Source organism: Lineus longissimus, chromosome 14 (assembly GCF_910592395.1).
Source record: "Lineus longissimus chromosome 14, tnLinLong1.2, whole genome shotgun sequence".
In the NCBI taxonomy this organism is placed as follows: domain Eukaryota; kingdom Metazoa; phylum Nemertea; class Pilidiophora; order Heteronemertea; family Lineidae; genus Lineus; species Lineus longissimus.
In genome coordinates, this window is record NC_088321.1 from 4,370,325 (window position 1) to 4,385,203 (window position 14,879).

General features: G+C 42.0%; 1 protein-coding gene across 1 annotated transcript in view; it reads right to left on the minus strand.

The window, feature by feature from the left end:
* Nucleotides 1–11,029, minus strand: part of LOC135499130 (uncharacterized) — a 192,030-nt gene extending 181,001 nt beyond the window's left edge. Inside the window, exon 1 of the mRNA XM_064789811.1 lies at nucleotides 10,942–11,029. Within this exon, the coding sequence (XP_064645881.1) occupies nucleotides 10,942–11,009 (68 nt within the window). The 5' untranslated portion in view covers nucleotides 11,010–11,029. The remainder of the gene's footprint in view (nucleotides 1–10,941) is intronic.
* Between the last annotated feature and the right edge of the window lie 3,850 nt (nucleotides 11,030–14,879).

Genomic DNA, 14,879 nt, shown 5'->3' on the forward strand with positions numbered 1-14,879 from the left:
ATTTTCAATCCACGATTGCAGGTCACCTGATTTTCGGTGACCATGGTCTTTTTATATGCTCACCACGGCTTTCAATACTTGATGTATCTGAAGAGGCGTGCGGAACCTGACATGGCCTTACCAAGGAGCTGCTCACGGCGCAGAACTTCTAGCTTGCCTGTCGACTAAGTGCCTTTTTGGCCGAGACATTGCTACATGTAGGAGGAGCACGCATTTTAAAGTTATAGTAGTGATAGTACAGTTGGTTCGAGCCATTTGGAAGCCGACGTGTGAAGGCCTATCTGGGTTCTCCTTCTTCTCCGTATAAAAAGGGGAATATTGCTGACTAAGGAACGAGGCATATTGACATTGCCTCATCATCTCTATCGGACCAATTGATATACTTTTATATGCACGCATACATCACGCCATTGCAGCGTCCGAGTCTGTGGAAAATTCGTTTGATTAATTTGTCTCTTCGATATTGCTCCTTTATTGCATTAGATTTTCATCGCAATTCAATCTATTCAAGATATAGCCAATTTGAACCTGTCTGCGCCAAGGATAGATTGGTTCCCGATCGACTCACTAGGGATACGCAGTAGAGCACAATGTCATGAAAAACGACCCTTTGTATTGTAAATTCCAATCACTTGCAGGACAGGTCAATTTCTCTCAATAAAATTTTTTTTTTTTTGACTCCTGTAATCTCTACCTTATTAAAAAAACAAACAGTGGTGTTAGTCCCAAACTGGTCATTTCTATTTATTTTGAACTCTGTTAAATCAGGATACCTCTCAATTACAGACAGCATTTTGTATCCTTGTGCTGTACAACCCAGCCTGGACATACCACCGTTGTCCATGGAGAAGTCTCATCCTCTCTGACACTTCTTTTCTGTAAAGCTACCGATACAACATACTGAACTAGGGATATCTTCCGTTGCCTCCTGTAATATTTACATACCATGGCTGATTAGTTCAATCATATTTCATCCAGCTGGCAGCTCTGCATTGGAAATTTTAGTGGTATAACGTGTTCTCTTGACCTTCAAACAGTAGTATAAAGCCGATATTTACTACTTTACACCCTCCGTCCTAGGTTATTAGGTCATCCAGCTGAGCGCCAGGCCCTTGGGCCTCTTGTTCGATATACTTTTCAAGGTCAAGGAGGACAAAGTGTCCCGATGGCACCACTGATAGACAAAAGCAATTCCACAGTCACTTAGGGTCATGGAAGATGATTCAAGCCTGTGGTTAGCCATAGACCAGCATTGTTACCTAATACCACTTATGCTTTGAGGAACATGGATTGTCACTGAAAAGAATCTTGCCAATAACAGGTTGAAAGAAAAATGATTCAATGATTCAATGATTTCTGCAATAACTAACCATGAAGAAATGAAAATAATTTTCTTGTTCCAAGGAAAATGATTATACAATAACCCCTTCTACACATAGGTCAAAAGAATTCAGGATTTTTTCCATGTTTTCCTTGTTTTTATGCACCTACATCTATTGTTCTTGACCATTAATCAACAGAAATATCTTACTTTGATGTGACTGAAATTTAATTCCTGTTATACTTGTTCAGTCCCACATGTGAGCACATGGTCCATGGACCATTTCATTAAGTGTTCCACCTACACAACGTTCTTGCGTAATTTGAAATAGGCGAATTATTACCTCATAGCCGCGATTCCCTTGGTGAAACATGTAACTGTCCGCTAAAAATCATCCCTGCAATCGAAGTTCGATAATATCTGACCGTGGACTATTCGAAGGACCACGCTATATACTGTCTTCTCCCACTTAACTGCGCGCGGCTGAATCGTAAAATGACTAAGTCAAAATGAATAGGCCGATTTTACTGGTGGCAGGCGAACATTAGAAAGAACAGCCACAGCTGATAATTGACTCCCTTTTCGTGGGCAATGCCAATGCCTTCTGCGTAAGTGGATAAAAGACATGAACATTGACATGGGGTAGTCCTGTACTGAATGAATGAATACAATACAACTGGCGTCCTCATTTTATGCCTATAGTCTTGGTTGACCAGAAATTTCTAATCTAGGGTCTATGATAAAGCCAGCTTCATGGGTATGCAGAATATCCCAATAAAGCAGTATTGTTTTCAACGAATAAATTAAAGAAGATCACAGATATACTTATCAATTTACCAATCAATTTTATTATCCAAACGGGTTTTACACGTCATCATCAATAACATCATTATCCTCTTCGCCTTCCGAAAACTCAATCCCCTCAACAAACTGCTCAAGCTCATCATTTACCATCTCTACCTCTACATTGTCCCGAGATAGATGTGTCTGTCCCATTCTTTGCGGTGATTGCATCACGAAACTGCTGATTTCGATGCGCCGGATACCTGTCTAAAAGTAACAGGAACGTGGCCCCTGCTACAAATGGCACAATCAGGGCCTGCAACCACTCGATTAGCGACTGGTGTCGGGCCCAACCCTGTGGACTACCAGTTACCTGGGAAAGCAAACAACAAGTATGAACATTTACATTACTTTTCTGAACAGTCAGACACGCACAATGTTTTGGTTGCATCCATGACAAGCCTACATCAATTTTAGTCATAGAAGTTCTGATTTTCCTGAAAAATAAAAAAATACTACCATTAACAAGAATGTCTGACCGTCAATGACAACACTGATGATGTCAGGAACACGTCCTGTACTACAACCACGGACTTGTATTCTATGCCAATACTCACTCGCCTGAAGCTGCCGAATGACGTCACCATCTGGTGCCAAGCCTCTGAAGTTGACCTCGGCTCGTCCTTTTCGTCCATCTGTCATAACTACTAGAGTCACCGTGCATCCAAGTTTCGGGTTGCCTTGGGATGATCTCATGTCAACATTCTGATACCCAGTCGCTTCCATTGTTGATCTTGGCATCATATCAAATGTTCATGATCATTTGCATGATGACATTAAAATCAGCGTCTCTGATGAGGTCGGCAAACTCTCCCCGGTAGTTGGCAACCAAAGCCTGGGCGTTGTCAGTAACCCCCTTGAATATTTGGTCTTCCTTCGATAGCTGATTTGTTTCCTGAAATGGAATTTGCATATTACTAAAATTCACCGAATACAATCCATTCCGTACGTTAAGGCCGATCCGTGCAACAGAGGAATAAAGCTCACCTTTCCATAAAGTTGCTAAGCCAATGTGCAGATGCATGGAAAAGGTATCGCAGGGTCTCCGTTCTTGTCTTTTGGCCTTTGTTTCGTTTGGAAGCTCTGCCAACCATTGCCGAAATTCTCTTCCAGCTTGCCCTTTAATATCCTCACCAGGAACAGGGAAACCAAGTCTTCGGCGCTCAAGGAACCAGGTGTTCAAATTGTTTTCCATTTCGGGCGAGTATGCTGAAATAAAAAAGCTAACACGTTTAACATCTTTGGAAATATTGATTGGTGATGACCACTGGTATGAACGAAATGTAAGTCCTAAGAATAAAGGTCCCTGGAACAATAATACTGATTGTTAAAGGCATGGTCAGGGTCAGTCGCTTTGATGTATCATGCGACTTATTCTTCCGTCCATGACACAGAAGCGGACTTATTCCAGTCAGTATAGGCCAACAAAGAAGGAAATTCATTTAGCGAGGAATAGAATGCTTGAAGAAAAACTACCTTGTGGATCAGTTCCGTGTTGCCGTTGTCTCCTCCGTCTTCTATGGTCTTGAGTTGATCTATCTCTGAGGGCAAACAAGTCATCATGTGTGCTTAACCAACGTCTAAATGTCTGCGGTGCTATGCGGTGGTGTCTAGCACAGGATGTCGCAGTTTCAGCATGACGTAATCCTATAGCATGCTCCAATTGGTATGTCTCGATAAAGTCAATCTTCTGATTGAGACTGTAGCTTTGCTGGTGCCTACGTGCACCCGGTACAGCTTGGTTAGCATCATCTACATCATCATCATCAGTAGTGGTATCAGGGTCAGGGCTGTCAACATCATCTCCATACTCCATTCCATACGTTAAGATCATCAGGGTGCCTGCTAGGCCTACCCACAAACTCCATCGGATTGCGTGCATCTTACCAGAAGAACGTGGTCAAAGCAAGATGGCAGAAAACAATTGTGACATTTGACACGAAAGTTCCCTTTATTGGATTTTCCCCTCAAGAAAAACGATTCCATAATCGATTAGATAAAATAAATTCATTTAAAAGACTCTGGATCGGTCAACCATTTACATGGACTTGAAATAGACTTACGTAACTTCAATAATCATCACCCTAACTGCAGGGATTACTGGCCCTGGCCGCGACCAGGCGTTATTGAATTGACAACATTTACAAGGTTGTCTTCCTATATCCATTGATCACTATAATTGACTGTCATATTGAATGTTTGCAGCCCACCCGTAAAATACTACAGACTGCCATGTTTCTGGACTTAGTCATTTTCGAGCCATTTTCCTGGCGCTCGGTTAAGTGGGTGCTACACTGTGTGTTGCAAATAGTTATTTCATTTCCTACCATTAGGATGATACTGGAATATCAAACTGGCACATCACATCAAGACATATACAGATGAACACCGGCAAAAATACGGATGCACGACCTTTCGGGTGTACGGATTAACACTAGGGTGTTTTCGCACCGATACGCGAAACGCCTACGTGAACGTCTACTCACTGAAAATTGTGTACCTGTGACGTATACACATACGCGAGTGAAAGTCATTTCACGGATAACGTGCGGGCCTTCGTTAAAGCTCTATTATTCAGACGCGCGTTTTTGCTTATAAATGGCCTTTCATCGTGAATCGAATCCCGAAACTGTTACGTCAGTAGTTTATGCGCACTGTATGACGTAAACCACAGGCCTATAAAGGATGCGCGTCCTATTCGACCGTCCATTTCGCTGGATAGAGGTGAGTTCTGCACTTGTACGCCCATGGCCTATGCCCCATGGGTATTTCAAAGATGTGTCTGCCACGTTGTCTCTGTGTTGTCCGAATTTCCCCCCTTTCTTTCCTGTACACCGGCACCGTGGTGGCCCCGGGAAAATCTTCGTTTCTTGCCTATCCTTTCGGTGTTTATATTTCAAGCTCTTCAACCTAACAGGGGTGTATGGGTGCCCTGATTTATTTGCACCGCGACTCAAGCAATCTGGATATTAGGTAGACAGACTACATGCTATTAGTTTAGATACTTCATCCACACATGAGATGCCTGCAACCTTTATTTTGCTTTGTTTTCATTTCAGGAGCAATTATGAGTAAAAAATTCGTCCGTTTTTTTCCTGCGCTGGATATCGCAATGTTGCGGGAAGCTGTGGCGGTAGATGGTGATGGAAATAGATGGGAAACAATAGCAGCAGCTCTTAACACTTGGGTGAAAGAGAAAAAGAAGACCAAAGAAGTGGGGGACCATTTCGGTATGCTCACAGCAAGATGTGTAAAAGAGCGATGTGAGCGCCTGGTAAAGATGTTTAAAAAAGAGGAGCTAGACTCCATAAAATGGTAAGTATTTCCACTTTTTTAAAATGTTTGAACGCAAGGTTATTTTTCTGTCCATGCCTTGTCCAAAAATTAACTTAAAGATTAGACTTGGAGTTTACGTTGCCATAGCCCAACCTTCTAAGATCAGTTTCCGCCCCAATGGAACTTCTAACCAATTGCGTTGAGGAAAGATAATCAGTATTCACAGTGGTCATCATTCATAACGGATGGTCTAAACTTCGGGCCTATCGAGAGGAGGTTACTTGCCTGCGGTATTACAAAACCAGATCACATTTCACATTCTCCGCATAATGCGATGACTTTATGGTTAGGCCTACAAATTATGGCGTGTCCCAAAATATGTCCGCGCATGCTATTCTCTCCTACAGTATGATGTCCATGGTATTTTGGGCCAACATCCATTGTAAACTATCTCCTAACCAAAAAACTGTCAATTTGAAGTACTCGCCAACTTCAAACTAAAACAAGTCTACTTTCTGTCAATATTCTATGCGCATGGAAGTGTTTTGTTGGGCCAAGTCATTAGTCCCAAAAAGCGGAGGCTCCTGACCAATCGGGTCGACTTTATTGATATGTTCAAGCTTCATTCGCCTTTTAGCTCTGGTACAGCTGAAGAGTACGATGAAAGAAAACAACTCCTGGGTGAAATGGTAACCATGGCTGATGAGCGGGAAGCGGCTAAAGCGTTACAAGCCGTAACGGATGCGCCATCAAAGGATGAAAAAGAAAAACAGTTGGAGGAAGCCGGAAAAGCGATTCGGCAAGCTGCAACAGAGGGCAAAACCAAAGGTATGTCTACGCTTGTATTTTATGTATGTATTGAGAGAAAGCAGAATACAAAACAAGGCCGCAAAACAGTTCCACAAATCTTGTGGTGTCAAGAAGTTAGTGAACCCTAAGTACTGCCGTGGACGATGTTAGTCATGTTTTAGCAGAGCGAATCTTCCAACCTCGTTCCAAGGGTATTTCCCGCTCGACGGGGTTGATGGTCGTTTACAATATGGCGAACTACCTGCCCATCTCGCCCCTTAAGCCCAGGGGACGAGGTGGCGAGCCTTCACGATCTTGTCAGTGTAAGAAAACTGAATGTTGAACGGGGGTAATAGCAGACTTCCAAAACGTTTACCCAACTTTTGGTCTCACCTCAAATACGGATGTCCTACCCCTCAAATAACTGGCCAAATATTAGTTACAAATACCAGGTTTAATCCTTATCAGGTTTAATCCTTATTTCAGGTGCGAAAAGGAGATCAACAACGTCTTTGACAGACTACCTCGCCGAAAAACTAGGCCAGGATGCAGACATTAAAAATGAGGAAACTAAGTTAAAGAAGGAGGAATTGGAACTAAAGAAGGAGGAGCTGAAATTGCAGGCAGCCAAGTTCGAAATGGAACGAAAGGAACGGGAGCAAAGATTGGAAATGGAGAAAGAAGAAAAACAAGTATATATGCAGATGATGCGTGACTGCCTGGCGAAAAAGTGACTCAAGAGATCTATACAATTTCATGTACATGTAGAATGAAATGAAATTACATGCTTGCAACTAACAACGTTCATTGATTTTTTATTCTTTTTTAAGGGCTTACATGTATTTTACATATAATATATATTTACAAATCCAATGGCTTCCAGCAGCATTCTGGTGTTAAAGTATTCTTGACAATTCACATTACAATGTACATGTAGAAGTTGAGCCGGTGTAATAGAATCAGATGCCCCCTGATATTAAATGCCCTCAACAATAGAACACGGCACCACTCAATAGGCCTCCAGAGAGGCCAAGACCCTTAATCCGAAGACGAACAATACAGGCGGGCATCAGGAAAGGGAGGGCATTTGATTCTATCACACCGGTCGCAAATACTCCTCGAGTGACGGTGGATTACACTGTAAGAACATGGATGTGGTGTTGCCATAAATACAGGTGTGGCAGTTTGTCAGGAGCACTCCAACCAAATACATGTTTGCGACCGGCTGCAAAAAGACCTTTAGGTTTTTTTTTAAATCTAAAAAAGCAAATTCTTGCACTATGTTCCCGAACCCCCACTCTACACATTCCCTAACGCTCGACATGCCTCTGTTGAATTCAACATGTTCCTCCGTCAAATTCGCTCCCTTGAACGGCTTTATCAGGCAGCGCCGAATAGGGTAGGCTGTGTCGCCATACAAGTAGTATGGATTTCCGTCCTGATCGGTAAAATCCAAGGCCTGCAACTGCGGCAAAAGCCCGCTCATTCGGAGCAAGGCACAATCATGTCTTCTTCCTTCAACTGGCCCAAACAAATTGCCAATCAGTCCATTGGGCAGCATGATCGATTGAAATTTGAGTGCATGAACTCTCTTATGGCCGTTGTAGCACACTCTCTGAAACTGTACCGGCCGACAGATGGGACGGACGGTTCCATCCAGGAATCCCCAGCAATGACTAAGTGGAGCACCCTTGCCTCCACCGCCTCCGCATATGTCTGGATGTGCTGTGCATCAAGCCAAGGCTGGTTGAGGTTCGACAGGAGATGACCGAATGTTGTGCACAAGTGGTCAACCTGAAAATAAAACACCGGACAAGTTTTAGATATTTTTAACGCGGCTTGGGGTTGTATGGCCCATACAGTGTAAAATCCGTCGGTCATGCTAAATACATACACTAAGAATGAAAAAGGTTGACCTGGTGTTGTACGTGCTCTCGTGTCAGTCTCTTTTATATCGGCCACGAGGTGTCTTATATTATGTATATAGGAAGCATCTGTTAGACTAACAAGTTTGCAACATCAAAACATACCATGTAAGTAAAAATCAGCGATAGTGTACTTGCAGGCCTTCCGAACACCCCCTCCAGGTCACACAGACGGTTTGGATAAGCCAGCCGCCTCAGAAGAACACATGTAGCTTCAACACCCTAAAAAAGCAAATAATTGGTTAGAAGCCATTCCGACCTTTTCGATGTCCCTGTCCCTATGATAGCTTTGTTAGTGGTCATTCAGTAATGATACTCTTTAAGTGAAAACAGACTACAAAATACGGCATTGCTTCACTGATGGCTTTGCCGCTCTCATTCCTGAATGTGTGTCATGTTTAACAGCCAACTGAGTGTATGTTTGTCTAAGAACAGTGTCGGAAAATAGGCATGAAAGTACCGACTTACATTCGTTACTCCATGATTGCGGAGTACTATCTTGTCTGGAACTCTAAGAGCTTCGGCAAGTCTAAAGATCTCTTCCTTGGAAAACCGAAACATTGCCTTGTTTTCTCCGTCTGTTTGGTTTTCCAGGTCAAACAGCAGGGTTTCCGAGTTGTAGGTTGATCTCGACTTCTTGTTCTCAGCTGCTGCCAAAAGTAGCCCGTCGTCCTCAAGCACAACGGCAAGTTGCAGCACGTTTTCTATCGGCATGTTATACACAGCCATTTTCTTGCTACCAGTATGTCATGTATAATACATGAATGTGCAATTTCTCCTTGGGTCCGAGAATCGGACATCGTTATCAAAGAGTGCACGCCTTAATTGCGTAAGATGTTTAACATGAATGCCTATTCCCCACAAAAGAGCATACCGTTCAACTTTCACGTAAACGTACACGTACACGTACACGAGCGCGAGTGTGAAAACAAATAAACAGAACCTACGTGAACGCCTACGTGCGTGAACATAGGCGTTCACGTAGGCGTTTCGCGTGAGGTTGCGAAAACACCCTAATACTAAAACACGTGAAATATCGTTATAGGGCACACTTCAAACGTAGTAGGTTTCCCGTTTAAGACGACGGTATATGCGATTTGTAGAAAGTAGTTTTTCATGGTTTGTCAGTCTACTAAAGGTCTATCTTTTGCAGTACCGTAGAGTCGTTTATATTAGCCAGTATTCCTTGAACCTTACAAGTGTTTTGGGGTTCTCGAAACATATTACCGCCTTCAAGAGACCCTCCCTTTAATCTTGGTGATGACCCGGGTGCAGCAGCGAGGCTTCTCTACTTGAGTCAATTGCTATGTGGTAAGCGTGCTGCCATTTAACCACACCATTTTGGTTACCTTACGTCACCAAGAGACAGAATGTATTGAAAACCACTGGTTATACCTAGATGATTCATATTCTTGGAGCTAAAATGTTGAGCAAAACAGAGGCAGAGCCAAAGTTTTGGCCAACATTTCAGCTCCGCCCTTGCAATTTTTGGTGAGACAATCAACACCGACAGTGAGGTATCAATTTCTATTCTAAAATACATCAAATTCAACAACGGTTTTAGATAACAGTGGTTTTGGATGGTTTTTGAGAGCATCCACATTTCGCACCAACCCAAGCGGTACCGCTGAATTCAAAACAAGACTTCGTTTGCTCATAGTGCATTTACACTGTGCGGTTCTCAATTCGCTCTGAATCCAGGTATTTTAGAATTCGCTACTATACTTCACAGACAATATTTTGACCTCCTCTAGTTTCTTTTCCGTCCAACCATGCCAACAGTTAATTGATGAAGACACTTGACCGAAAATCTATTATTTCAGAAACTCGTCACTGACACCCTGCAGAATGTTATAGATTACATCATTTAATATGATATTTGCATTTGAAATATCATTCGGTAGAATATTGCTAATATTGGACTCGATCAGTTTTGAAAGTGGTAGATGACCCTCATGCGTTCACTTTCGTGCTTTACGTATAGATCTCCGTGCACCAATGTGGGTAGATCTAAGTTCAGATTCTGGAGCTGATACATCATAGACTGGAGGCTTGATCGACAATTAGTGTTACAGTGCAGCATGCGCACATACTTATGATGCACAGTGCAAATCATGGAGGCTGTAAGTCAATGAAAACAATTCATATTTCGAACATTTGTGAGAAGTCTACAAATCTACGAATTTTCGACGTTAAAGACGTGAATTGAGTTCATTCGTGAAGAATGGTCTCACGTAGTATGTTCACTGAATCGTGTACGTTGTCCACTGTGGCACTAGTGACTGTAGTGCACATGTGGTCGAAGTGAGAAAAAACGCACAAATACCAGTAGTTCGCATCGTGTCAACACCGTACTTACGTTAGAAAAAATTGCTGTCGTTTTAACGACAATTAGCAAATAGAAATTAAAATTTCTATTTGCTAACGGTTTGGTATAGGTTTCAACACTAGAATAATGGCCTCTCATTTGATAAACATGATATCATATCATTATTATACTCGAATGTAAAACGACCATCTTTTACTACTATTCCTTGTTTGAAGAAGAAATACTAGGAAAACAATGCAAAAAATTACTTTTGCTAATATTCATTTCAGCCCAATTATAGTGATGCCCAGTCACCAACAAGGATTAAGTTAAAGGTAAAACAATGGCCAGTGACATGTTCCCATCAAGTATAATATACCCATTCTAAAGTGCATACACAGAGAACAGTGGGGATGCAATAAAATTGCAACTAATTAGGAAAAGCAAATATATAAACGCAGTGCATTATTTTGTCTCACCAGATATCTGTCTTTAAACCATATCCCATTTTCTCGTCATCCTCGCCCTTTACTGCCTCCGGTGACATGTACTGAACTGTTCCTTTACCAGCTGTTGTTGCTCCATGGGTCAGACGACTGGCTTCGAGCCTCTTCGAGATTCCGAAGTCAGCCACCGGTGACATGTACTGAACTGTTCCTTTACCAGCTGTTGTTGCTCCATGGGTCAGACGACTGGCTTCGAGCCTCTTCGAGATTCCGAAGTCAGCCAGTTTGATGATGGGGTTGTCGAGGCTCAAAAGGACGTTGTCAGCTAAGTAAAATGATAATTGTTATTGCGTTGCTGCAAACAGGTGTACATATAAGTGCAGAAATGATTTAGGATAGAAGACAAATATTATCAAACCCAGATCGTCAATGTTGTAAGACTGGCTATTACCCATCATGGCTGTGATTAGAATGAGATTACAGAAATATAAAATCAGCATTTTTGACGATAACACAAAAATATCGGGTTATTCAGAAAAAAAAGATAACTGCCTGTCATCTAAAGTTGTTGATGTAAAAGATGGAAGCGCAGAAAGTATCTAAGATTCCTGATATATGATTAATTAATAAACATCTAGCACGGTGACTATTGTATGCTTTACACAGCCCTAAATCAAGTAGGACGTGCCGAAAATGTCCGTATCAAAAAAACCTCGTCATGAGCCGGCATGCAATTTCAATCACTTGATCGTTTATAACCGAACCCATATATTATTGCTAACTTCGGATTGGTTTAAGGAATTGATACTGAACTTGAGGCATTGATTGTCTCACCAAAACCAATGCGGCTTCGTTGGTGCATAGTGCATTCACATTGTAAAGTGCGGTTCTTTCTAAACCCAGGTGTTTTGGAATATCGTTCTGATTACGCATAAATCAAGTACACCTATAGGACGTACCGAAAAAAAATATCGGTATCAAAAACGTCGTCATGAGCCGGTGTACGATTTCAATCGCTTGTTCACTGCACAGTTTTGACTAATGAGACGTTATAATAATAATAACTAGAAATATATAACGCAATTGGGGCAAATTGCGAATGTATGCCCCCGCTCTGGTGTGTTCGGTGTGTTAATATGTTCATTGCGCGCGTTATTTAGCCTATAAATATGAAATTGTGGCTATAAGCGCACCTCGAATATAAGCGCATAAATACGATAATATCATCTCTGTGGCTGTTTATGAAATTTTGTGGAGGCTCTCAAATAACATCCACAATAATATGGCTGTTGACTGGGCTAGGTGGGAAAATGCGAAAAACCAAGTCGGGCCTGGCAGCCATCTTGGATTTCAGATCGGGCCCAAAATGGATAGGGAACCTCCCCTACACTAGGTAATAACACCATATAAGTTTCAGGTCTGTCACTCACTCGGTTCTCGGTTCTCGGTTCTCGGTTATTTACGGGGCGGAATACAAATCACCAAGTTTGGGACCTGGTGGCCATCTTTGATTTCGGGTCTGGCCCAAAATCGATAGGGAACCTCCCCTACCATAGACCATTACACCACAAAAGTCTGAAGACTGTTGGACCTCTGGTTCTCCAGTTAACGAGCGGAATGCCAAAATCTAAGATGGTTGCTGGCGGCCATCTTTGATTTCGGGTCGGGCCCAAAATCGATAGGGAACCTCCCCTACCATAGATTATTACGCCACAAAAGTTTGAAGACTGTTGGACCTCCGGTTCTCCAGTTAACGAGCGGAATGCGAAAATCTAAGATGGTGGCTGGCGGCCATCTTTGATTTCGGGTGGGGCCCAAAATCAATAGGGAACCTCCCCTACCATAGACCATCACACCACAAAAGTATGAAGACTGTTAGACCTCTGGTTCTCTAGTAAACGAGCGGAATGCGAAAATCTAAGATGGCGGCTGGCGGCCATATTGGATTTTGGAACGCGCCAAAAAACAATAGGGACCCTTTGACACACTAGGCCTATATTACACCCCCTAAAAATTTCAAGTCAGCCGAGCAAGGGGTTCTTGAGTTATAGTCTGGAATTCAGTGCGGCGGACGCGGACGCGGCGGCGGCCGGAAACCACCCAAGTACATAATGCCCCCACTTTAGCGGGGGCATAATAATACTAGCTTTATTCACATAAACTAATAGTTTGTAGTGATTACAGAGGAAATTTCAACACAAAAATTACAAGAAATTACAAGATGACAGACGGTATAAAGACAGCTGGGGGTAGAGGAAGGTTGACAAGAAAATGGTGAAATACGAACGATAAAGTAAAGAAAGACAGAACTAGCAGTGCATGTTGCATGCAACACGGATACGTTCTGCCTCCCATACGTATTTGACAAGATTAGAGGTTTGACTTTTGCTTGAGCAATTTAAAAGACATGACAATTTATACATATTTGGATGTGCTGCATAGAAGGGTTTAATAAAGCGTTGCCGCGGTACATCGTATTTTGGACATTGTAGGAAAAAATGATATTCGTCTTCAATGATATCATTACAAAATTCACAAAAACGGGTTTCTCTGGGTACGCCTTGGTGTCTCCCAGCCTCAATCATGAGGGACTGGGTAGAAGTTCTGTATCTTGTTAACTGTTTAAAATGCTTGTAATTAGAACAATCAAGATACTCATGTAAACCAAAAACTGGAGAGACTAAATCTTTATACCATTGTAGCTTACGAGAATTAAATTATAGGTGACATACTACGCGTTTATAACCAACCTCATATTATTGCTAACTTCGGAGTGCTTTAACCCTTTCGCTGCGCCGCTCAAAATTATTTCAATATTGATTCCTTGCTGCCCCAAAAATACTGTAAAAGCCAATTTTAACATAGGTAACTTTGAGGCCAATGTACAGCCTGAAGGAGAAGAGATAGAGCTTTGGACTATTGGAAAAGGTTGTTGGGGACAGCATTGACTTTCAAATTATGCATTTGTCAATCACCTGAAATTATGTTAATTAACTAAATAACGCTAATTAGTATTAATCAACGAGGAGAAAAACACCATTTTTCATCTTGACCCAGGCTATCACTATCATCCCCCTCGGACCCTGAATCATGCACAATTTCAATCCCCATGCACGCTGTGTACATCGGCATTATGTTCAGAATCATAATCACTAATCAGACTCGTCTTCTAACGCCTCGAATTCACTATTTCATCAATTATTGATACTGCAGTTCGTCGAACACGTGACTGAGGCATTTAAATTTGTTTACAAAACTTTGGACTCAAAATATCGCCTAAACTTTGAATAAAAACACCGAAGTTTTCACCAAGAAATCGGAAGTTCTAGCGGTAAACAACATGGCAGGACACCTAGCGACAAGTTACTGTACTAATTTGCCATTGAAAACATCGTCTGATTCAGGTCTCTCCCAAGTCGCAGTTCTGCGTACATCCGCACAGATCGGAAATTTTTTTTGGTCGCAAAAATGCGTACATCCGCAGCGAAAGGGCTAGGGAATTGATACCGAACTGGAGGCATTAGGTGTCTCACCAAAACCGCAAGGGTAGAGCTAAACTGTAGGCCAAGACCGACGAGGCTTCGTTGGCGCCTAGTGCATTTACACTATAAAGTATGGTTCAATCTAAATCCAGGTGTTTTAGAATATCGTTATAATGACGCATCAATTATCCTCATCGTTCCCAAATATCCATAAGTAACGTTGTTTAGTACTTAAAGTGGTTACGGTCAAAGTATACTGTACGAACGCATGGCCATCATTCTATGCTATCTGGTCTACTATTACAATTATCAAAAATACATACAATAAAATAACTATAGAAAAATGTACTGTTTTCTGTTGTTGTAGTGAATTTTTTACAAGTAATACAATGCCCTTCCTGCCCCAAAGTAGGTCAAAGCAATTAGATGCATCAGCACATTTTACGCGGGTTTCTGAATGGAACCCTGTTGAAGGCTGTTGCTTGTCGA